Genomic DNA, 21,233 nt, shown 5'->3' on the forward strand with positions numbered 1-21,233 from the left:
ATTGGGATCCCTGTTTTCAAGCAATTTCTCTTAATATTTCAGTGTTAGACAATGTGATTGTATTTTTAATATGCTTTCTAAAGCCCTAAAATTCTTCTCACTTCTAGGGTGCAACAATCATTTACAAAGAAAACAAACAAAATCCCTTAGAGTCGTCTAAGGGTATGTCTACACTACGAAATTTATAGAAGTCAGTTTTTTAGAAATAGTTTTTATACAGTCGATTGTGTGTGTCCCCACACAAAATGCTCTAAGTGCATTAAGTCGGCGGACTGCATCCACAGTACCAGGCTAGAGTCGACTTCTGGAGCATTGCACTGTGGGTAGCTATCCCACAGTTCCCGCAGGCTCCACCACCCATTGGAATTCTGGGTTGAACTCCCAATGCCTGATGGGGCAAAAACAGTGTCGCGGGTGGTTCTGGGTACATGTCGTCAGGCCCCCCCCCTTCCTTCCTCTGTGAAAGCAATGGCAGACAATTGTTTCATGCCTTTTTTCCTGGGTTACCTATGCAGACACCATACCATTGCAAGCATGGAACCCGCTCAGCTCACCGTCACCGTACGTCTCCTGGGTGCTGGCAGACGTGGGACTGCATTGCTACACAGCAGTAGCTCATTGCCTTTTGGCAGCAGACGGTGCATTATGACTGGTATCTGTCATCGTTGTACTCCTGGGTGCTCTTTTAGCCGACCTCAGTGAGGTCAGTCAGGGGCACCTGGGCAGACGTGGGAGTGACTCTGCCAGGTCATTTCCATCTTCTGTCAAGCACCCAGGAGATGACGATGGCTAGCAATTGTAATGCAGCATTTTCTGCCGAGCACCCAGGAGATGACGATGGCTAGCAGTCATACTGCACTGTCTGCTGCCAGCCTAAGATGTAGAAGATAGATGGATCAAAACAAGAAATAGACCCGATTTGGTTTGTATTCATTTACTCCCCCCTCCGTGAAATCAACGGCCTGCTAAACCCAGGGTTTTGAGTTCAATCCTTGAGGGGGCCATTCTGTGTGAAAGTTGTTTGTGTTTCTCCTTGATGCAAATCCACCCCCTTTGTTGATTTGAATTCCCTGTAAGCCATGTCGTCAGTCACCCCTCCCTCTGTCAGAGCAACATCAGACAATCGTCTCGCACCTTTTTTCAGCACAGACACCATAGCACTGGGAACATGGAGCCCGCTCAAATCGCCATGGCAATTATGAGCACTTTAAACACATGCATTATCCTGCAGTATATGCAGACCCAGAACCTGCCAAAGCGAAACCAGGCAAGGAGGCGACGGCAGCACAGTGATGAGAGTGATGAGGACATAGCCATGGACATAAATTTCTCACAAAGTACGGGCCCCAGCAATGTGCACACCATGGTGTTAATGGGGCAGGACCATGCCATGGAACACCGATTCTGAGCCTGGGAAACAAGCATAGACTGGTGGGACCGCATAGTGTTGCAGGTCTGGGACGATTCCCAGTGGCTGCGAAACTTTCGCATGCGTAAGGGCACTTTCGTGGAACTTTGTGACTTGCTTTCCCCTGCCTTGAAGTGCCAGCCTACCAAGATGAGAGAAGCCCTCAGAGTTGAGACATAAGTGGCAATAGCCCTGTGGAAGCTTGCAACGCCAGACAGCTACCGGTCCGTCGGGAATCAGTTTGGAGTGGGCAAACCTACTGTGGGGGCTGCTGTGATCCAAGTAGCCAACACAATCAAAGAGCTGCTGATATCAAGGGTAGTGACGCTGGGAAATGTGCAGGCCATAGTGGCTGGCTTTGCTGCAATGGGATTCCCTAACTGTGGTGGTGCGATAGATAGAACCCATATCCCTAGCTTGGCACCGGAGCACCAAGCCAGCGAGTACATAAACCACAAGGGATACTTTTCAATGGTGCTGCAAGTACTGGTGGATCACAAGGGATGTTTCACCAACATCAACGTGGGATGGCCGGGAAAGGCACATGACGCTCGCAGCTTCAGGCACTCTGGTCTGTTTCAAAAACTGCAGCAAGGGACTTTCTTCCCAGACCAGAAAATAACCATTGGGGATGTTGAAATGCCTATAGTTATCCTTGAGGAACCAGCCTACCCCTTGCATCCGACGAAGTGGGTATTCACCCATGAAAGCTCATGCTCCAATATGTCTGTTAGTCTATAAGGTGCCACAGGACTCTTTGCTGCTTTTACAGTCTACTCCTTAATGCCATGGCTCATGAAGCCATACACAGGCAGCCTGGACAGTAATCAGGAGCTGTTCAACTATAGGCTGAGCAAGTGCAGAATGGTGGTAGAATGTGCTTTTGGACGTTTAAAAGCGTGCTGGCGCAGTTTACTGACTCAGATAGACCTCAGCGAAACCAATATTCCCATTGTTATTACTGCTTGCTGTGCGCTCCACAATATTTGTGAGAGTAAGGGGGAGACGTTTATAGCGGGGTGGGAGGTTGAGGCAAATCGCCTGGCTGCTGATTACGCGCAGCCAGACACCAGGGTGGTTAGCAGAATACAGGAGGGCACGGCACGCATCAGAGAAGCCTTGAAAATGAGTTTCATGACTGGCCAGGCTATAGTGTGAAAGTTCTGTTTGTTTCTCCTTGATGAAACCGCCCCCGGTAAACCTTGCTGTTAACGTTACATAGCACATATGCTTTTGTTACAAGGTTGCATTTTGATGGCTTCACCCCTCCACCCACCAGGTGGCTAACAGCGGGAAACATTTCTGTTCAGCCACAGGCAAACAGCCCAGCAGGAAATGGGAATCTCTGAATGTCTCCTTAATAAAACCACCCTATTTCAAATAGGTGACCATGAATGATATCACTCTCCTGAGGATAACACAGAGAGATAAAGAACGGATGTTGTTTGAATGCCAGCAAACACCGGGACCATACACTGCAATGCTTTGTTCTGCAATGATTCCCGACTAAGTGCTACTGGCCTGGCGTGGTAAAGGTGTCCTACCATGGAGGATGGAATAAGGCTACCCTCCCCAGAAACCTTTTGCAAAGGCTTTGGGAGTACATCCAGGAGAGCTTTACGGAGATGTCCCTGGAGGATCTCCACTCCATCCCCAGACATGTTAACAGACTTTTCCAGTAGCTGTACTGGCCGCGAATGCCAGGGCAAATTAATCATTAACACGCTTGCTTTTAAACCCTATCTAATATTTACAAAGGTACACTCACCAGAGGTCCCTTCTCCGCCTGGCGGGTCCGGGAGGCAGCCTTGGATGGGTTCTGGGGTTACTGGCTCCAGGTCCAGGGTGAGAAACAGCTCCTGGCTGTTGGAGAAACCGGTTTCTCCGCTTCCTTGCTGTGAGTTATCTTCAACCTCCTCCTCCTCATCTTCCTCGTCCCCAAAACCCGCTTCCGTGTTGCATCCTACTCCATTGATGGAGTCAAAGCACAGGGGTGGGGTACTGGTGGCTGCACCCCCTAGCATGGCATGCAGCTCATCATAGAAGCAGCATGTTTGGGGCTGTGACCCGGAGCGGCCCTTTGCTTCTCTGGTTTTTTGGTAGGTTTGTCTGCGCTCTTTAATTTTCACACGACACTGCTGCGAGTCCCTGTTATAGACTCTGTCCTTCATGCCCTTGGAGACTTTTTCAAATGTTTTGGCATTTCGTTTACTGGAATGGAGTTCAGCTAGCATGGATTCCTCTCCCCACACAGCGATCAGATCCTGTACCTCCCATTCAGATCATGCTGGAGCTCTTTTGCGATTCTGGGACTCCATGGTCACCTGTGCTGATCAGCTTGCCACCCTGGCCAAACACGAAATTAAATTCAAAAGTTCGCGGGCCTTTTCCTGTCTACCTGGCCAGTGCATCTGAGTTGAGAACGCTGTCCAAATTGCATCCACACTACCCCAAATTCGACCCGGCAAGGCCATCAGAGGTGGAGTAAAGAAATCGATTTAAAGAGCCCTTTACGTCGAAAAAAAGGGCTTCGTCATGTGGATGGGTCCAGGGTTAAATCAAGGTAACGCTGCTAAATTCGACCTAAAATCGTAGTGTAGATCAGGCCTAAGTCTAGAGGAGATTATCCATACATTCTTTGGCTATATCTAATCCTTTTCACATTGTTCAAGGCTTACCATTGCATATGAGACTTTGCATTAGGGGAACTGGACAAATTAGTCACACGGAGAGATGACTATCTGGTTCAGAAGGCAACCAAGCATACAGTGTGTAAGTTGGAGTGAGTATAGAGAGCGAGAGAGTGGCATCTGGAGGTCTCAGGAAGTTTGACCTCTGGAACTCTCACTGGTTTTGGGGCACCAGCTGAGCTAGTCCTGATTGGTTTAACCCTTCACTTTGTTTTTTTCTCTTCTCTCGTTCTGTATAACACATGGGGGACAACTGGGTGCTCTGCACAGGAGAGGGGGCAGGGGCTCTCTGTAGCTAGACTCAGCAGTGGAAGGCTCATCCATAAGTGAGTTACGGGAGGCTTTGGTTTGAGAAACTACGGGCTGGTCCACACTAAGAAGCGGGGTCGAACTAGGGTACGCAAATTCAGCTACGTGAATAGCGTAGCTGAATTTGAAGTACCCTAGTTTGAACTACTCACCCGTCCAGACGCCGTGGAATCGAAGTCCGCGGCTCCAAGGTTGACTCCGCCACCGCCGTTTGCAGTGGTGGAGTACTGGAGTCGACCGCGGCGCTTCCGGAGTTCGAACTATCGCGTCCAGATTAGACGCGATAGCTCGAACTCCGAGAAGTCGAACTCACCGCATCGACCCAGCTGGTAAGTGTAGACTAGCCCTAACAAGAGTTGGAAAATTCCTCAACAAGCATCAGAGCTGTACTTCCCTGGGAATGGAGTATTTTAGCTTTAGCTTAATTAACGCTCCCCAGAGAGGATGTCTCACCTGTGGGGATGGGCCTGTTGACTCTCATTGGAGAGGAAGCTGGGGTGTGGAATATGCATGAGGGTGATTGCCACTGGATAGCTAGATGGGAGTAGAGAGAGATTGTCAGCAACGTATTTTCAAGACACATGTTAATGTCTGTCTCTCTTACACCTCCTTGTCAACTAGATGAGCCAGCAGCACCAGACCATCCGGGCACTGGAAGAGAAGCAAGCCCATCTGCAGGCCCATTGTCACCACCTGGAGGAGGAGACTGGCTTTCTGCATGCCAGGCTGGAGGCCCAAGGCCTGGCACTGGAGAATGAGCAGACGCTGGTAACCAGCCAAGTGAGCAGCGCTGGCACTGGGAGAAAGGATGAGCACTCCTGCTCTTTGCAGCAGGGACACGTGCGTTCATTTTTACCATCCAGCTGCCATCTGCCATGGCGCCCAGCTCCCTGGGCTGGCACAGCTGATCGGGCAGAACCTGGGTGCCCTCCCATGCACAGAGCTTTGCATTTAGCAGCATTGACTGGCACCTGCCATCCTCCAACATCCCTCAGTCTGACTCACCTGAATCACTTTCAGTCCTCTGCAAATTGAAGGTGTTAACAGGAAAACGAGAACCAAAGTGATTTCAGCCACCGGCCTGACCCGCCATCCCTCCCAGCTGCCACCGTGCTCTGGGCTCCCACCGTCCACTCCTTCCCCAGTCGCCTTCAGAGAACATTTCTGGGGGGATTCTGGCCGGCGCTCTCATGACACAGCAGCAGTTTGTAAGTTTCCCTGCTGCAGACACTGCCACGGCGTCTCCCCGGGTGCCAGAGCTGAATTTCTAATGGAAAACACTGGCAGGAACCAGTCCCTTTTTCCTGAGACGCCTTTCCAGGCCTTTGTGCGTCCTGGTAAGAGCAAAGGACACCCACTGTGTGCGCCCTTCCTGCCAGTGGCTGCCAGCAGGCCTCACGGCCCATTGCCCCAGGGGAGCAACAGGCCCAGTGCAGCCTTTCATCTCGGCAGGCCGGCTGCTCCTGCCAAGGCGATGGCTTCCCGGTCCCACTCCCGCAGGCAACAGGGACTGAGATAGGAACTGAGGCGCCTTTACTCCTGTCAGCACTTAGCACCAGGCAAGCCGCGGACCCATCGTAGCTGGGGAGAGGATGGAGCAGGAAGGCCAGTGGATGAGGCCAGGTTTGCGTTCACAGCTTCATTGGCTCTCAGACAAGAGACTGTCGTGCTGCGGCGCCGAGGGCGCAGATCACAGGCAAAGCCTTGAAGGAATTAACAAGCCAGCAGGAAAGACCCACAAAGACTAGAGAGTGTGGAACTGCTGAGCTAAGGGGCCCCACCCTGGCCCCAGATGGGAAGAACTAGTGCACAAGTCTCACCAGGCAGCGCCTTTCCAGCGTGCTCCCCGGGCCCTCTCCTGAAGGCCCTCTTGTGCCGCCTGGCTTTGCTCTAGGCTTCTGTGCACGGCTGCCCTCACCCCAGCCATCCTGGGGGCACTTTATCCCCCCTTTGTCAGGCCCATCACTTAGATGGGTCGCTCCTGGGGGCAGGGCCAGCTGGGGAGGGGAGAAAGCCCCAGTGCTGCAGCCAAATGAAACTGGACTGGGCAAAGCACCAGAAAAATATGCCTCAGGAAAGAAGCCAGCACTGCCCTGGGGGACAGACTGGATGGGACCGATCAGCACTTCCCAGCTCTGATGTCTGGACTCTCCTCTGGGCTCTCCACAGTTACGCCACAAAGAGGAGCAGGTGGCGACGTTAACAAGCAAGCTGCTGAAGGCAAAGGCTGAGGCACAAGCAGCTGAGCAGAAGGTACGTGTCCCTCCCTCCCCTCTGGGATTGCAGGGCAGGCAGTCCTCAGCGTTCTCTCCCATTGCCTCTTCTTCCCGCTGGTCTCTCCCCAAGAGCCGGCAGGCCTGATGGGGAGCGGAGCAGGCTTGGGGTGAGCTCCTCCCTTAACTTCAGGAACGTCTCTGGCTCTCCCCCCGCCCACTCGTCGCTGAGGCCCTGTCTGTCCGCTCCAGCTGGAGGCACTCAGGCTCCTGTAGGACACCTTCCAATGCAGCCTGCAGCCCAAGCGGGTTACCGGGGTTGGGGCTCTCCTGGGCCATTTCCTGGCTGATGTTAAGCCCTGTCCCTGCCTTCGAGTGCCCAGCCTTTCGCAGCCTCCCTTTCCACATGGGCACCGTGGGTACTGCAAACGTACGCGACATAGATTGTGCCTGCTGATAAGTGGGGGTGCTGCATTGCAACCCAGGCCAGCAAGCAGCCTGGGCTGTGCGACTCCAGCCTCTCTCCTCTCGCCCCCAGCTCTGGGGCTCCTAGTTCTTCTGCACCATGGCCCGGAGTGAGAGACCCCGCACTGCTCAGGGCTCAGTCGTGTCCCCTGGAGCAGGTTTCCATTATGCCACTCGCTGGTCACATGGAGTCAGCTGCTCAGTTCATCTGCGCGCTTTGCCCGGCACAGGCACCTGCGTTGGGTAACGAGGCTGGTACCAGTCGGTGCTGTTAGGCACTGCTCCCCTGCCAGCCCCCTCCTCCAGTGTGACCTGCGCGAGAACCGCCCGCTCCGGGGGGGATGGAGGCTGAGGGAACCCAGGCTCCTGCCTCATGCTGTTATTGTGGGTGCACCTCCTCCCGCCTGTGCTGCCAGCTCAGCAGGTGGGCAGGAGAGGGGGGAGAGGGCTTCTGCTGACACCTGGGCGGTTTGTGGGACAGGCCCGGCGCTGGGAGGACACCATCGGGCAGCTGAAGGATGACCTGGCAGCATCCCAGGTCTCGCAGGAGGCAGCCGAATCCAGAGTCCAGCGCAAAGAAGAGCAGCTGCAGGGTTTGCAGAGGAAAAGGCAGTCACTGCACCAGCAGCTGAAGATGGTGCAGAGCGAGGTATCCCGCCTGGAACCTGCCCGCCCACTACTTAGCACCAGCACTGACTGAGAACCTACTGCTGTTGTCTCTTCTGCCTTCCACTCCACCCCTCCTGCTTCTGCTAGTGCTGGCAGGATTGTCTTCAGGGGTGGGGGGGGTCTCGCTGGCTGAAGTTTCGGGGAGCCTTCTAATGTCACACACAAAGGGCATGGCAGAGTCTTTCCTGGCTCCGTGTTGCCAGGCTGTGGGCAGCCCCCCAGATCACTGGGCAGAGGCTTCTGGAGCAGGCACTGTGGCCGTATGGCTCCCATTTTCATTTTGTGTCCCCTAGCATCCCTCAGGCTCCCCAGCATCAGGGCCGGCTTTAGGCCAATTCCACCAATTCCCCCGAATCGGGCCCCACGCCGAAGAGGGCCCCGCACCCAGTGTGAATCTCTTCCCTGCCTAGAGGCGCCTTTTTAATTTTTACTCACCTGGCGGCGCTCCAGGTCTTCAGCGGCCCTTCACTTGCTCCGGGTCTTCGGCGGCACTTCAGCAGCGGGTCCTTCAGTGCTGTCGAAGACCTGGAGCGAGTGAAGGACCCGCCGCTGAAGAGTCGGCGCACCGCCCGGTGAGTCAAGCCCCATGTGTTTTTTTACATGTGTTGGGGTTTTTTTTTTGTGATCCCTGCCGGGGCCCTGTCGAAACTTCGAATTGGCCCCGCACTTTCTAAAGCCGGCTCTGCCCAGCATGCAGGCACCAGCGCTGGGGCTGGTGGAGGGCGATGGTGCAGGCCGTGCTGGCAGACGTTGTCAGTACTGCGCAGCATTGCTGGTGCTGTAGCGCTGCTGTTCCTGGAGCCCTGATGCCAGCGGCATTAGCAGCCCCTGCAGTGCATTCATTCTGCAGACCTGGCTCGGTTCGGTGGCGAAGGCGCTTGGCCAGGTTCATTGTGGATGAAGGACCATGCTAGCGCCCCGGCTCAGTGGTTCAGGTTCACTAACACCTGTGTGCACACAGCAATGGAACCAGCTCAGTCAGCGCACCAGGCTGCCATCCCCTCGGCAAGTACAAAGATACCCTGGCCCCTAGGACATCTCCTTTTATGCCCCGCTCCAGACGTTACGTCTCACATGGTTAGGGACCACCCTGCTCCTTGCACCTGCCTCCATTAGCCTGTCAGCCCCTGCTGGTCCTTTGGAAGGTCGGGTGGTCTTGTCACATCCCTTGGGAATGCGTTTACACAGCTACTTGAGAGAGCTGCACCATCCTCGCCAGGCAGGTCAGGAATATGCTCCCTTGGCTAGCCAGTGCCTGATGTGTCACTGTTCTGCCCAGGCCTGCTCTGGCTCATACTGAGTTATGTTTCCTGCTCCAGTAAGGCCCAAAGGACAGCAGTGGCCGCCAGCAACACGCTGAGACGGCCTCTTGCATTGTTTCCCCAGGCGGCCCAGCTGGAGGCGCTGCTGAGCACGTCGCAGCTGGAGTCATGTTCCCTGAAGAAGGAGCTGCGGAGGAAAGACGAGGAGCTCCAGTGCCTGCAAGAGCAGCTCCGGGATTCTCGGGAAGCACTGCCGGGTGCTAGACAAGGGAAAGAGGCCATCCAGAAGGAGTCAGAGACCCAGGTAGGTCCCAGCTCAGGCTCAGGGAGAGAAGCAGACACCTGCGCCTCCATTCAGTCGTGTTTGTGCCTTTGCACATGGCCAGCTCATGTGGCTTCCTTGGGGTGGGGCGGGTGGGAAGCGTTGCTGGAGCTGGTGCCACCGATCCTGCCTGTCCTGCCCACTCGGCCCGGAGGACAGGTGGCGACCAGGTGGCATTGCTGCAGGACCGGCAGGCCAGCTGCCACATGCAGGGGGGAGGGGTTGCAATCAGCACCGGGGTGACCATTCGCTTAGTCCCCACAGCTTGCTCCCTCCATGCCCTGGCTCAAGGACAACTGGCAACCCAAGAGCCCCGCGGAGCCCCCCTTTCCTCCTGTCCCTGCAAGGCCCGTGCCCTGGTGCCCTGCCCTCTGACGGAGGGGCCCGGGACGGGGAGGGCTGAACACTGTTGTTCCAACATGGATCCTGGGCACATACAGAGCCCCTGGGCTAAGGCAGGAGCGTGCATATGGCACGAGCTGTATTGGCGAGATTGTCTCAGGCCGAGTGTCCAGCACCCGGGAGCCATCTCCCTGCCAGCAGCCTGTCTTGGGGCTTTGCTCCTTTCCCATGCGAGCCACCGGTTTTTCCCATTCATCGCCCAGCAGGGCCTCGCCGTGGCCTGGTAAAGCAGCAGCATTAGCAATGCCTCCAGGCGTGGCTCTCCAAAGCAGCACTGCGGGGCTGCCTGCCCCATCTCCCCCACGCTCCATGGCGCCTTTAGCCTGGGTATCTGAGCAGGAGCTGGGCTGGGCTGCGGTGTCTGGGAAGCTGGCTTTGGCTCCAGCTCTTCCTTTCCTCTGCCCAGCTGCTGCAGCGTGACCAGCTGGTGGAGCAGCAGAAAGCGGATCTTGTGGCAGCCCGAGAGGAGCTCTCCAGGTGCGCAGGGCAGCTCGCAGAGCTGCGCGCAGACCAACAGCAGCAGGCTGGGGAGCTGGCCGTCCTGAGGGAGAGGCATAAGGCCGCGCAGCAGGAGGTAGGCAGACACCACTGGGAAGAGGACAGCAAGGTTTTCTCTTCCTCCAGACCAGGGGTGGGCAACCTATGGCACGGGCACCGAAGGCGGCACGTGAGCTGATTTTCAGTGGCACTCACACTGCCCGGGTCGTGGCCACCAGTCCGGGGGGCTCTGCATTTTAATTTAATTTTAAATGAAGCTTCTTAAACATTTTAAAAACCTTATTTACTTTACATACAACAATAGTTTAGTTATAGATTGTAGACTTATAGAAAGAGACCTTCTAAAAACGTTAACATGTATCACTGGCGCGCGAAACCTTAAAACAGAGTGAATAGATGAAGACTCGGCACAGCCCGTCTGAAAGGTTGCCGACCCCTGCTCCAGACCATCCTCTCGGCAGGCTGCTGCATGGGGGTTTCTCCTGCTGCTGTGGATTAGTCTGTCCCCTGGCCTGGGATTTCCTAGAGTCACCTTGCCTGAGCGTCCCTTTCCGAAGGGCAGTGCCACTGCCTAGGACACCGGTGGCTGGAGCCTTCCTCCCAGCTCTTGGAGCTCTGATGCTCCGAGCTAATTGCTGCTGCTATTTTGTTGTCTGTCTCCCTGCTAGCCCTGCCCCCACAGGTTGCCTCCTCCCCACACCGCCCCGCAGGCTGCTGGAGCCGGGCAGGCCGTGCTCACGGTGGAATGTTTTCGGGAGTGGGGTTCTAAGTTCTAAGCATTATCTCCAGAGTTCCCATTGCGGGAAGGCTGCTATACCAGCCATGGGCTTTGCAGGTGTGCAGCCGTGACCAGACCATCGGGAAGCTCAGAGGAGACCTGAAAAGTGCTGAGGAGCAGCTGGTGCGAGCGAAGGATGAGGTGAGCTTTCAGATCTCAGCCTTCGGGGTCCGTTGAACTCTCAGCGTCTCCTGGGGTGAGGAGCTCCTCGCAGGGCTGCAGCACTGCAGAAGCGCTGCCTGTATGGTCTGGACTGTGGGGACCTGTCTGCACTGCAGTCGGGGCATGGTGGGCCCAGCGGGGAATCGCCATGGTTGGCTACAGTTCCAGGTGCTGGCGCATGCCCTGTGTGACAGCCTGTGCTCTGCAGTTAGTGCAGCCAGTCTCGTATCCCTGAGCCCCAGAGCTGCCCGAGGGGGCTGTGTGTGGAGCGCGGGGCCCCTCACTGAACACAGCACTAGCAGGTCCCCCCAGGACGAATCCGCTAGTCCGCTCCCGTTTCTCGCTGCCTCGGGGTGCAGACTGGGCAAGCAGCCTCTTCAGGCCGTGCTCCAACGCCCGCCGTGGCCTTTTACGCAGGACAGTTGTGTGACGCGTGTGTAGTTGGGAGCCCGGGGCGAAGGATATACAGGGCGGAGTTGTGCAGCCAAGTGAGACCCGCTGGTGCGAGGGAGCCCAGCAGAGCCGGGAGGGGCTGAGGCCCCAGGTGCCATCACCCAGGCCGGTGCATTCCATTGTCGCCATGTCGCCGCTGCTGTGCGCTGGCTCAGGCTAACACATGGCGCCATCCCATTGCCTCTGCCCTGACCGTCGGGGTCAGTGACGTGTGTTTGTGGTGCTGCCCAGGGGAAGGAGAGAGCCGCAGAGGGGAGCGGCCTGAAGGGAAAGCTCCACCAGCTGCAAGATGACATAAGACGCCTGCAAGAGCTCTGTGGGGAGCGGGAAAAGGCCATGGCGGAGCAGACCTGCTGCATCCAGCAGCTCCAGCATGAGCAGGAGATCTGCATCAGCCAGGTGAGTGCTTGCCAGCCCTGCACAGAGCCAGCGCTGCCGTGGTATTAACCCTCAGCCAGGCAACTGGCTTCCTGGGGTTTCTAAAGATGGGAGGGAGCGATGGGAGCGTTGCCAGCCCTGGCCCTGGGGCCGTTCAGTGTGCAGACTTACCATCTCTGCTAGCACGGCCTGAACCTCCACCTAACACAGGTGCCAGCTTCCTCCAGGCCCTGGCAGTGCTCAAATCCCTGCCCCACCCCAGCCACCCCCTCCCTCAAACCCCCACCCCACCCCTTCTCCCAAGCCTGCCCCCTCCCCGCTCCTCCCCCTTCCCCCCAGCGCCTCCTGCACGCCACAGAACAGAAGGGGCTGGGAGGGAGCGGGAGGAGTTGATCGGCGGGGGCTGCCGGTCGGCGGGAGGCACTGTGGGGAGGGGAGCTGGCTGCTGGTGGGTGCTGAGCACCCACTAGTTTTTTTCCATGGGTGCTTCAGTCCTGGAGTACCCACGGAGTCGGAGCCTCTGCTGCCTCAGTCTGCTCCTCAGCGTATCTCTAAGCAGTTCCCAGCCCCAGCAGCATTGCGTGGTCTGGAACTGGGGCTGCCTTCTGACTCCTTTGTCTTGAACTGATGCTAAGTCCTGGCCGTCGGTCCGTGTGGTACCGCGGAGGCGCCGGTCAGTCCTGTCCGTCGGTCCGTGTGGTACCGCGGAGGCGCCGGTCAGTCCTGTCCGTCGGTCCGTGTGGTACCGCGGAGGCGCCGGTCAGTCCTGGCCGTGTGGTACCGCGGAGGCGCCGGTCAGTCCTGTCCGTGTGGTACCGCGGAGGCGCCGGTCAGTCCTGTCCGTCGGTCCGTGTGGTACCGCGGAGGCGCCGGTCAGTCCTGGCCGTCGGTCCGTGTGGTACCGCGGAGGCGCCGGTCAGTCCTGTCCGTGTGGTACCGCGGAGGCGCCGGTCAGTCCTGTCCGTCGGTCCGTGTGGTACCGCGGAGGCGCCGGTCAGTCCTGGCCGTCAGTCCGTGTGGTACCGCGGAGGCGCCGGTCAGTCCTGTCTGTGTGGTACCGCGGAGGCGCCGGTCAGTCCTGTCCGTGTGGTACCGCGGAGGCGCCGGTCAGTCCTGTCCGTGTGGTACCGCGGAGGCGCCGGTCAGTCCTGTCCGTCAGTCTGTCTGCATGAATCTTCAGGCTGTAAATGGTTACGTCCTCCTTGGCGTTCTCCACAGAACTGGTCCCACTGCACGTTTCTGGCCTCCATTACCTTGGCCTTCGCCCAGCCCCAAATTTCATGCTGGAGCCTGTGAGAATAACTCAGAAGTGACGTAACTGTTTCACTCCAACTTCCCAGGTCCCCTGTGGCCTGAGCACCTGCCAGGCCAGGGTCGTGCGTGGGGAGGTGGGGTCAGAACAGGGGAGGCCTGATTGCTGCGTTACAGTGCGGCACCTCGCTGAGAGCTGCCTGGTGTGGGACCCTGCTTGTCTGGGCTGTGTCCTAGAGCCAGCAGCAGGTGATGCTAGTGGAGCAGCTGCAGGGGGAGCTCACAACCCGCGAGCGAGCCCACCAGACAGAACTGGAGCAGCTGCGGGCCAAGCTGCAGCACCTTCAGCAGGAGCTGGACGTCTGCAAAGGGAAGAACCAAGATAATCTGAGCCACCTGCAGCAGCGGGAGTCCACGATGGAGAGGCAGAGCTCGCACCTGGATTTCCTGCTGCAGCAATGCCAGACACTGAAGGAGGAGGTATGGCTCCTGGGAGGGTCGTCCCCTCTCAGCGGGCAGCCCAGAGCTGAGCCCTCATTCAGGCAGGGCCCTGCAGCTCCCACAATGTCCCATCAGCCCCCTCTGGAGCTGGGCCCCCGCCCGGGCATGGAGCAGGGCAGCAGGGAGGGCGAGAGTCTCGAGTCAGGCACCATCAGGGCCCCCTGGTCGTGGATCCAGAGGCAGGGAAGGGGCCTGCTGTGTGCTTGGGCTGGTTCTGGTTAGCAGCAGCCCTGGCCAGTGTAACTAGCTTGCGCCAGGAGCAGCCTCCCACTGGCAGGGCTCAGCTGACAGCCCTGTATTCCACCGAGCCCAGTGCCACACTGGGTCAGCACCCTCAGCAGGGGCCCGGTGCCTCTGCGCACGGGGAGGGGCAGCACCTGGCCCGTGCTGAGGACAGGGGCGGGGGAGTGACAAGGAGGAAGTCCCCTGCCAGGGAGCCAGGCCCAGCTGCGGGGGAGACGCTCTGGGGAGGAGCCGAGCCCTCTTGCTTGGGAGATTTGAGACTAGAGCAGTGAGGACCAGTCCTGCCCAAGCCAGGGGATGGACCGGACTGGACCTGTCCAGCTCTGCCTGGCCTTTGGGCCTGAGCCCTGCCTGGCCCTCGCCGCACTAGCAACAGGCCAGTGGGGCAAAGGCCGGCAGGCAGCTCTCCTGTCTCTCGCACTCCCAGGTGTTCTACTACGAAGAGGTGGTGCAGAAGCAGGAGCGGGAGCTCTGCCTGCAGCAGGAGCAGCTCCGAGAGGCACAGGAGCACCTGGCCATGGCCAAGAGCAAGAGCAGCTCCACCGAGAGCAGCCTGGATCTGTACAAGAAGAAATACCAGGCCGCCTTGACCAGAGCTGGCGAGCTGGAGGGCAAGGTGCAGAGCCTGGAGGAGGAGCTCCGGGACATGAGCAGCCAGGTGGGCCTGGCGGTGCTTTCCCTTCGTGCCTTTGCCTCGCGTGGCACTGGCGGGGTTGGGCACCTGGGCCTGGCCATGCGAGCAGTAGCCCCACAGCCCACAGGCTTCTTGCCAGGCCAGTTCCAGCCGGCTGCACAGGCCCCGTGGCCTTGTCTGTGCTGAGAGGTTTCCTGTGGTCGCCCTCCAGTTCACCTGCTAGGGTTGGGGGCTCGCGCGCGCAATGCCAGTGGTGTCTGCCCTGGCACTCCGGGCTCTGCTCCCGCCGCGTGGGATCGGAGGGGAGCCGCCCTGGTGCTGGCGTGTGACGCCCGAGAAGCACTGCCCAGCACAGGCCGTGCAGCCGCTGGCCTGGGGCAAACGAGCGGCGAAAGTGCCAGGTCACAGTCGGCAGGTTGGACACGCGCTCTGCCCCGGTGTCAGGCTTGGTGCTCAGTGGCCGCCGGCTGCCTCTGCTCTTCTCCCAGGGGAGCTCGTGGAGTGGGCAGCTGGCCTCCTCCCGTGTCATTCTCAAGCCTTCCCTAGGAAGGGAGCCAGGCTGCCGGCAGGGGAGCTGGCCCAGCCCCCACCCCACTGATCAGCACCACGGGTTGGGCCGCTCCTGCTGTCTGGCCCCTCTGAGAGCTGCTCCTCATCCCTGCTGCAGATGTGGGAGTGTGATGACACCATCAACCTGTGCAGCAAGCAGCTGGTTCTGCAACAGGAGATGACAGGCAGGAGGAACCAGACGGCCGTGGAGCAGCTGACCCAAGAACTTCATGCCACGCAGGAGGAGCTGTCCAGGAGCCTTCAGCACACCCACCAGCATGAGCAGAGCATCCAGGCCCTCCGCGAGCAGCTGGCTGCCAGTCAGACCAAGGTGAGCAAAGAGGAGTGGGGCAGCTGGCCTGGCTCGCTCCGTCCCTGGGTCAGCCTGGCATGTGGGCAGGGCTTTAGAGCCCGTCACCTGCACGCCAGCGTTCACACCTGCTCCCCTGCCCACTCACCACCGCACATGGCCACGGTCACACACCGTCCCTCCAGATTGCCACATTGCCGGGGAGCAGCCCAGCCTGGCGAGGTGCTGTCACCACCCGCCCTGCGACCTGGGGTGCCTCACAACACTGCTGTAGCTCCCAGCGTGGGCTGCTCACAACCCGCCAGACAGCCTGCGGGTCACCCCTGAGTGTCTGTGTGTAGCCGCAGCCCTGGGCCAGCCCCTCTGAGCCCAGCAGCCTGTCAGCTACACACCAGCCCCACTCTGGCTTCCAGCCGCCTTGGTTACTACCCGCAGGGTGATCCCAGCACACGCCCAGTCCTGGATCCCCCCCAGACTGTGTGTGCTGCACAGTCCAGCCCTCTCCTGGGCAGTTCGGGGATTAGAGGAGCTTTGCCCCTCAAAGGGGAAAGTTTGTGACTTTAACAGTTCAGTTCACACACAGCACTGGGTTGGTCTGATTAAAGAATAAAACAAGTTTATTTAATTACCAAGAGGCAGAGCTGAAGCGAGTACCAGTGATTAAAGTCAGGATGGTTACAAGAGAAATAAACACAAAACACTTCCTAGTAACTAAAATCTAACAAACGAGACTTGGGTCAAGGTAAAATCTTTCCACGTGTTCCTAGCAACTGGGCTGACCAAATTCTCAGGTCAGGATCCCCCCAGTGTCCAAAGGTTGAGGCAGTAACCAGCTCTCAATCCCCCCCCCCCCCCGCGTGTCTGCCAGCCCCTGGCTGCACACAGGGACGAACAAGAGCAGCTTGCAGAGAAGAAACGGCCACTGGAGCCCCCAGGGCAATGCCTTGGATTCCCAGAGACCCATCACAGTGAGGAGTCCTTAGCCACACCTCCTCCTGCAAAGATGCTGGTCACAGACTCATCAAGACCAGGGTGCAGCACACACCTGGACCGACTCCAGACACCAGGGCCTTCGCCGCCAAAGGATGTGGCTCTTCACCATAAATGTACTCGTGAGCTGGGTCACTTGCATGGATCCCAACCTGTCCCACAGCCCTCCCCAGAGCAGTGTCTCAGCGACAGCCTGTCACGGAGTCCCCGGGCGCTGCTCTGGAGCTGCTCCCCACCAAGCCAGGCAGGACTCTGGGGAACCTCCTCTCCCTTGGAGCAGCCTGTCTGCAGGGCAAGACGCTCACACGGCTTCACCTCCTGGGTCTCTGCTTGGAGCATTCAGCATCCTCTGCCCCTCCGTGCGCTTCCCACAGCGAGTCCCCCCAGCGGGGTCCTGGGGAAGCCACAGGGTCCTGCCCCCCCACTTCGCAGTCAGACGTGACTCTCAGCCAGCCAGTAACACAGAGGTTCATTAGATGACAGGAACACGGGCTGAACCAGAGCTTGTAGGTACAGAGAACGGGATCCCTCGGCCGGGTCCATTCTGGGGCCCAGCGAGCCAGACAACCCCGTCTGCCCTCACTCCGTCCCCAGCCAGCTCCAAACTGAACCCCCCTCCCCCGCCCCTCCTTTCTGGCCTTTGTCTTCCCAGGCCAGGAGGTCACCTGATCTCTCTGTTCTCCAGCACCTTTGCAGGGGGGGGAAGGGCCCCGGCTATTAGTTGCCAGGAGACAGAGTGTCGGCCATTTATGGGCACTGGCCCTGTGCTCTGCAACACTCTCACCCCCTGGAGACTTAAGAAATGCCTTGGGGAAACTGAGGCACCCACACAGTATTCAGAGGAAACATTAAGAACAGGCCCACTTGGGCACAGTGACTCCCTGCGCCTACCCTGCGTGACGACTATGGGGTGGCGCTGCCTCTCCTGAGACACCAGATTAATTCTTTGAGCCGCAGCCTTGCTGGGTGTGCCCTGCACAGATTATTGTGAGCGCTTGTCACCGTTGCAGGCTTGAGCAGCAGCGGCCTCCATATGCAAATAGCCTTCCCTTGTAAGCCACGCACTACGCAGCGGTCAGCCGGGCAGAGCTAAGCGGCTCCTCCCCCTGCCTGCCCAGAGCCCGGGTAGCGTGGCGGGTGCATGGCGTACCGCACACACTGTACAGACACCCGGCTCAGGTTCGCGCCGTCACACCACACCTCACAGCTCAGGGCCCGCCGGGTGTTCCCGGCCGTGGGGGGGGCTGACATGCTGCACTTTGGCACACTCGTCTATAGACTCAGCCCCCGGGGAGTCCCGTGAACCCTTCTGCGCCCAGCTGCCCAGGGGCTCGCTAGGGCCCGGCCCACTGGTACCCTGCTGCCTGTGGTTTCAGTGCTTGGAAGCTGAAGAGACGCTGGTGCACGTGCAGACGGAGTTTGCCTCCTACACAGCCACTCACAGTCACTCCAACGCCAGCTATGAGCGCCAAACCACCATGGCAGAGACCCTCCAGCAGGTAGGACCCCCCCGGCTGTCGGCAGGGAGCGCCGGGCAGCGCTGAGCGGCCAGCGCCCTGGGCCTGCTCCAGGCCCAGCCAGGCCTGGCGGCTGGCTGCCCACGGCAGTGACTGAGCTGTGCTGCTGCGTTGTGTCTAGCAGCTGAGCCACGCCGACGAGGCCCGCGCCAAGCACAGCCAGCGGGCCGAGGAGTACCAGGGCCTGGTGCAGGACTTGAAGCTGGAGCTGGTGCGAGTGGCTGAGCAGAAGAACAGCAGCATGAAAGGTAAAGGAAGAGGTGGCCGCTGCTCCTGCCAGCCGGGGCCCGGGCGGGGGGGCGGGGGGAGCTGCTGCTGGCCCCTGGGCCCGTCAGCGCTGCCCAGCACAGCACCGAGGGGCTGCCCCAGGGGCGCTGCTCAGGCTGTGGCCTACGCCCCTTGCACCAGGCGTCTGCGCCAGCTGGGACCGCAAGGAGCCCTGGGTGGGTGGCAGGGGGCAGCCCAGGCCACTTTGCCTTCCTTGCTGAGCCCAGAGGCCTGGCTGCCTGGTCAGGATTGTACCATCAGGGAGCCACACAGCCAGGTGCTGAGCAGGGCCCCGCGCTGGCGGCCAGGGCAGCCCTGGCCTGTGGCACACAGTGCGGGTGTCTGGGCCCAGCCCCGTGTCTTGCTGCACACAGGGTACAGCTGGGCTGGCGCTGCCCTCGCCGGTGCTGGCCATGGCGGTGGGCAGGGCTCGGAGCGGCACCCCGGCTGCACTGCGGTTACTGGCGCTGGCTGAAGCCTGGCCAGCACGGGGTGTGTGCAGAGCTGCGCGTCACAGGTCTGGTGGAGACGCCCTACAGCAGCCAGCGGCTCAGGGCAGCTGCAGCAGGCAGGAGCTGGCACTAGCATGGCGCTGCTTTTTCAGCCCTCGGGACACTGGAGCTGGAGGTGCAGAGCTTGAGGCAGGACACAGCTGCTGAGGTGGAGCAGAAGCAGCTGGAGGTGGCCAAGCTGCAGCAGCTGATCCAGCAAATGGAGTGCAAGCTCCGGGAGAGCCGCCGGCTGTGTGCGCAGAAGGAGCAGGTGAGCCCAGGAGACGGGGACCCAGAGGAGGGACAAGCCAGGGGCCCTGGGCCAACATGCGTTCGCAGCAGGAGAGGGCTCCAGCCCCCCCCGGGTCTCAGGCAGATGCGGCAGCACCTGTGGGGCCATGTGGAGGGGCCTATGGCCATGGGGCTGTGCCAGAGGCTGGGTCCAGCCTGCGGGTGGCGTGGCCCATGGGGCAGTGCTGTGGTCTCTCTTGGCACAGATCATGCAGAGGAGGGATGACCAGCTCCGCCAGGCACAGGCCGCCATGCGGCAGGCTCGTGGTGCCCTGCAGGAGAAGGGGCTGGAGCTGGAGAAGCAGCGCGCAGAGGCCAGGAGCCTGGCCGCACGCCTGCAGCAGGCCCAGCAGGAGAGGGAGCAGAGCCAGGCGACCAGCGACAGCCTGCAGGAGGAGAGCCAGCTGCTGAGACAGAGCCTGCAGGACAGCCAGCGGCAGCAGCAAGCGGCTGGTGAGCGAGGCAGCTGCGCCCTGGCTGTGCCCTTGGCACCACTGGCTTCTGGCTCTCGTGGCTCGGGGAAGGTGGGCGCGACACGTTGCCTGCCTGGGGCATTCCACAGAGAGACGCCCCCAAGTCCGAGCTGGTGCCAGCCCCTGTGCCACAGGCCCGGGATGTTCCCGCTTGGAATCTGCCCGCTGCAGGGTGGGGAGCGCCCACGTAGCGCCCCTCCCCTGAGTGAGTCCCACCTGCCCCTTACGTTAGTGCAGGGAAATCGTACGGTGGGCCCTGATGGCAGCCCGCTGAGCCTGCCCGTTCCAGTCATCGCAGAGCCGACCAGACACCCAGGTGATGGGCTCCAGCTGCCCATGAGGTGCAGCTGCCTCAGCTCCAGTCTGTGTCAATGGCGGAGCACTGGGCATGCTCAGGAGCAGGATTCTCCTTCCTGCTGCCCAGCCTGAGGGGGGGCAGCAGCTGGGTGAGCATGTTCCTCCCTGTCTCCGGCAGCTCAGGAGCTGGTGCAGCAGGAGGAGCGGCTGCTGCTGGCCCAGAGCAGCCTGCAGAGCACGCAGGAGCAGCTGAGCGAGCGCATGGCCGAGGTTGTCCGGCTGGAGCAGGCCAGCCGCAGGCTGGAGGGGGAGCGGCAGGTGCTGCAGGAGCAGCTGTCCAGGAGCACGGATGAGGTGGAGCAGAGCAGGTTGGGAGCAGCCGGGGACCTGCCAGTGGTCCCGGTGGAGGTGGGAAGAGCGCAGCAAGGGGCACAGGATGTTGGCATCTGCCCGTGCCAGGCTCCATGACCCAGAGCAGCGCCAGGCAGCACTGGGGCAGGGAGCCCCGAGGCAGAGCCACGCAGGATGGGAAGGGGCCAGGGGGCAGAGCCTGCCACGTGGGGTGTCCAGCTGGGCTCCCAGGGCTCATGGGGCGGAGGCTGGAGCTGCTCTGTCTTGGGGCCTCGCCCACAGGAAGCTGCTGGAGCGCCTGACGGCGGAGCTGGGCCAGTGGAAGCAGAGGCACCAGGTGGCCGTGCAGCAGGGGCTGCAACATCAGCACTCAATGGCCAAGATGGAGCTGAAACTGGGGAGCAGCCAGGAGCAGGCGAAAGCCCTGCAGCAGCAGGTACAGGCTGGGCGTGGCCTCCCCCTGGGGCTGCACACGGGGGCCTGGCCCCTGGGCGCCAGGCAAGACAGAAAGGGAGCGCCCTGCTTAGGTGGGGGAGGGGGGACGGTCGCCCGCTGGAAGCATCAGCCATGCAGGAAGCGTTGTCTCAGCTCCTGCAGCTCAGTGATCCCGCAGCCCTGCCCGGCCCAGCGTCTCCTCCCTCTGCACTCGTGCTGCCCTGGCCTCGCACCTGCAGCCTCATGTTCCCTTAGCTCCAGGAGCAGGAATCCACCCAGCGGGCACTGCGGGAGGAGCTGAGCCAGCTGCAGGGCCGGGCCGAAGAGCTCCAGCGGCAGCTGCAGGGAGCCCAGGAGAGGGAACGCGTGCTGGCCAGCGAGCGCGAGGAGCTGCAGCGAGAGCTCCACAGCAGCGAGCAAGCGGTGAGCCCGTGACGGGTCCCAGCAGAGCGGGAGACAAGGCCACTATGGGGCAGTGGCTGTGGGGGGAGGCTGGCTGGGGCCTGTGTGTGGAGGGGCGGCCCTGCCTGGGTGCTAGCTGCAGGAGCAGCTGAGGCAGTGCTGCGCCCAGCTGGAGCGCACCAGCAGCAGATACAGCAGCAGGCCGGCAAGGGGAGTGCTCCA

The 21,233-nt window shown here is 60.1% G+C and overlaps 1 protein-coding gene across 1 annotated transcript in view; it reads left to right on the plus strand.

Annotated features, from left to right (window-relative positions):
- PMFBP1 (polyamine modulated factor 1 binding protein 1) overlaps positions 1 to 21,233 on the plus strand; it is a 53,168-nt gene that overhangs the window by 28,429 nt on the left and 3,506 nt on the right. Inside the window, exons 2-18 of the mRNA XM_039502608.1 lie at positions 5,029 to 5,187; positions 6,577 to 6,660; positions 7,567 to 7,734; positions 9,141 to 9,320; positions 10,147 to 10,314; positions 11,074 to 11,157; positions 11,863 to 12,030; positions 13,498 to 13,740; positions 14,432 to 14,662; positions 15,306 to 15,518; positions 17,864 to 17,986; positions 18,126 to 18,252; positions 18,876 to 19,033; positions 19,260 to 19,506; positions 20,002 to 20,191; positions 20,457 to 20,610; positions 20,865 to 21,032. Of these exons, the coding sequence (XP_039358542.1) occupies positions 5,029 to 5,187; positions 6,577 to 6,660; positions 7,567 to 7,734; positions 9,141 to 9,320; positions 10,147 to 10,314; positions 11,074 to 11,157; positions 11,863 to 12,030; positions 13,498 to 13,740; positions 14,432 to 14,662; positions 15,306 to 15,518; positions 17,864 to 17,986; positions 18,126 to 18,252; positions 18,876 to 19,033; positions 19,260 to 19,506; positions 20,002 to 20,191; positions 20,457 to 20,610; positions 20,865 to 21,032 (2,865 nt within the window). The remainder of the gene's footprint in view (positions 1 to 5,028; positions 5,188 to 6,576; positions 6,661 to 7,566; positions 7,735 to 9,140; positions 9,321 to 10,146; positions 10,315 to 11,073; positions 11,158 to 11,862; positions 12,031 to 13,497; positions 13,741 to 14,431; positions 14,663 to 15,305; positions 15,519 to 17,863; positions 17,987 to 18,125; positions 18,253 to 18,875; positions 19,034 to 19,259; positions 19,507 to 20,001; positions 20,192 to 20,456; positions 20,611 to 20,864; positions 21,033 to 21,233) is intronic.

This window comes from Mauremys reevesii, linkage group 16 (genome assembly GCF_016161935.1).
Source record: "Mauremys reevesii isolate NIE-2019 linkage group 16, ASM1616193v1, whole genome shotgun sequence".
Classification (NCBI taxonomy): domain Eukaryota; kingdom Metazoa; phylum Chordata; order Testudines; family Geoemydidae; genus Mauremys; species Mauremys reevesii.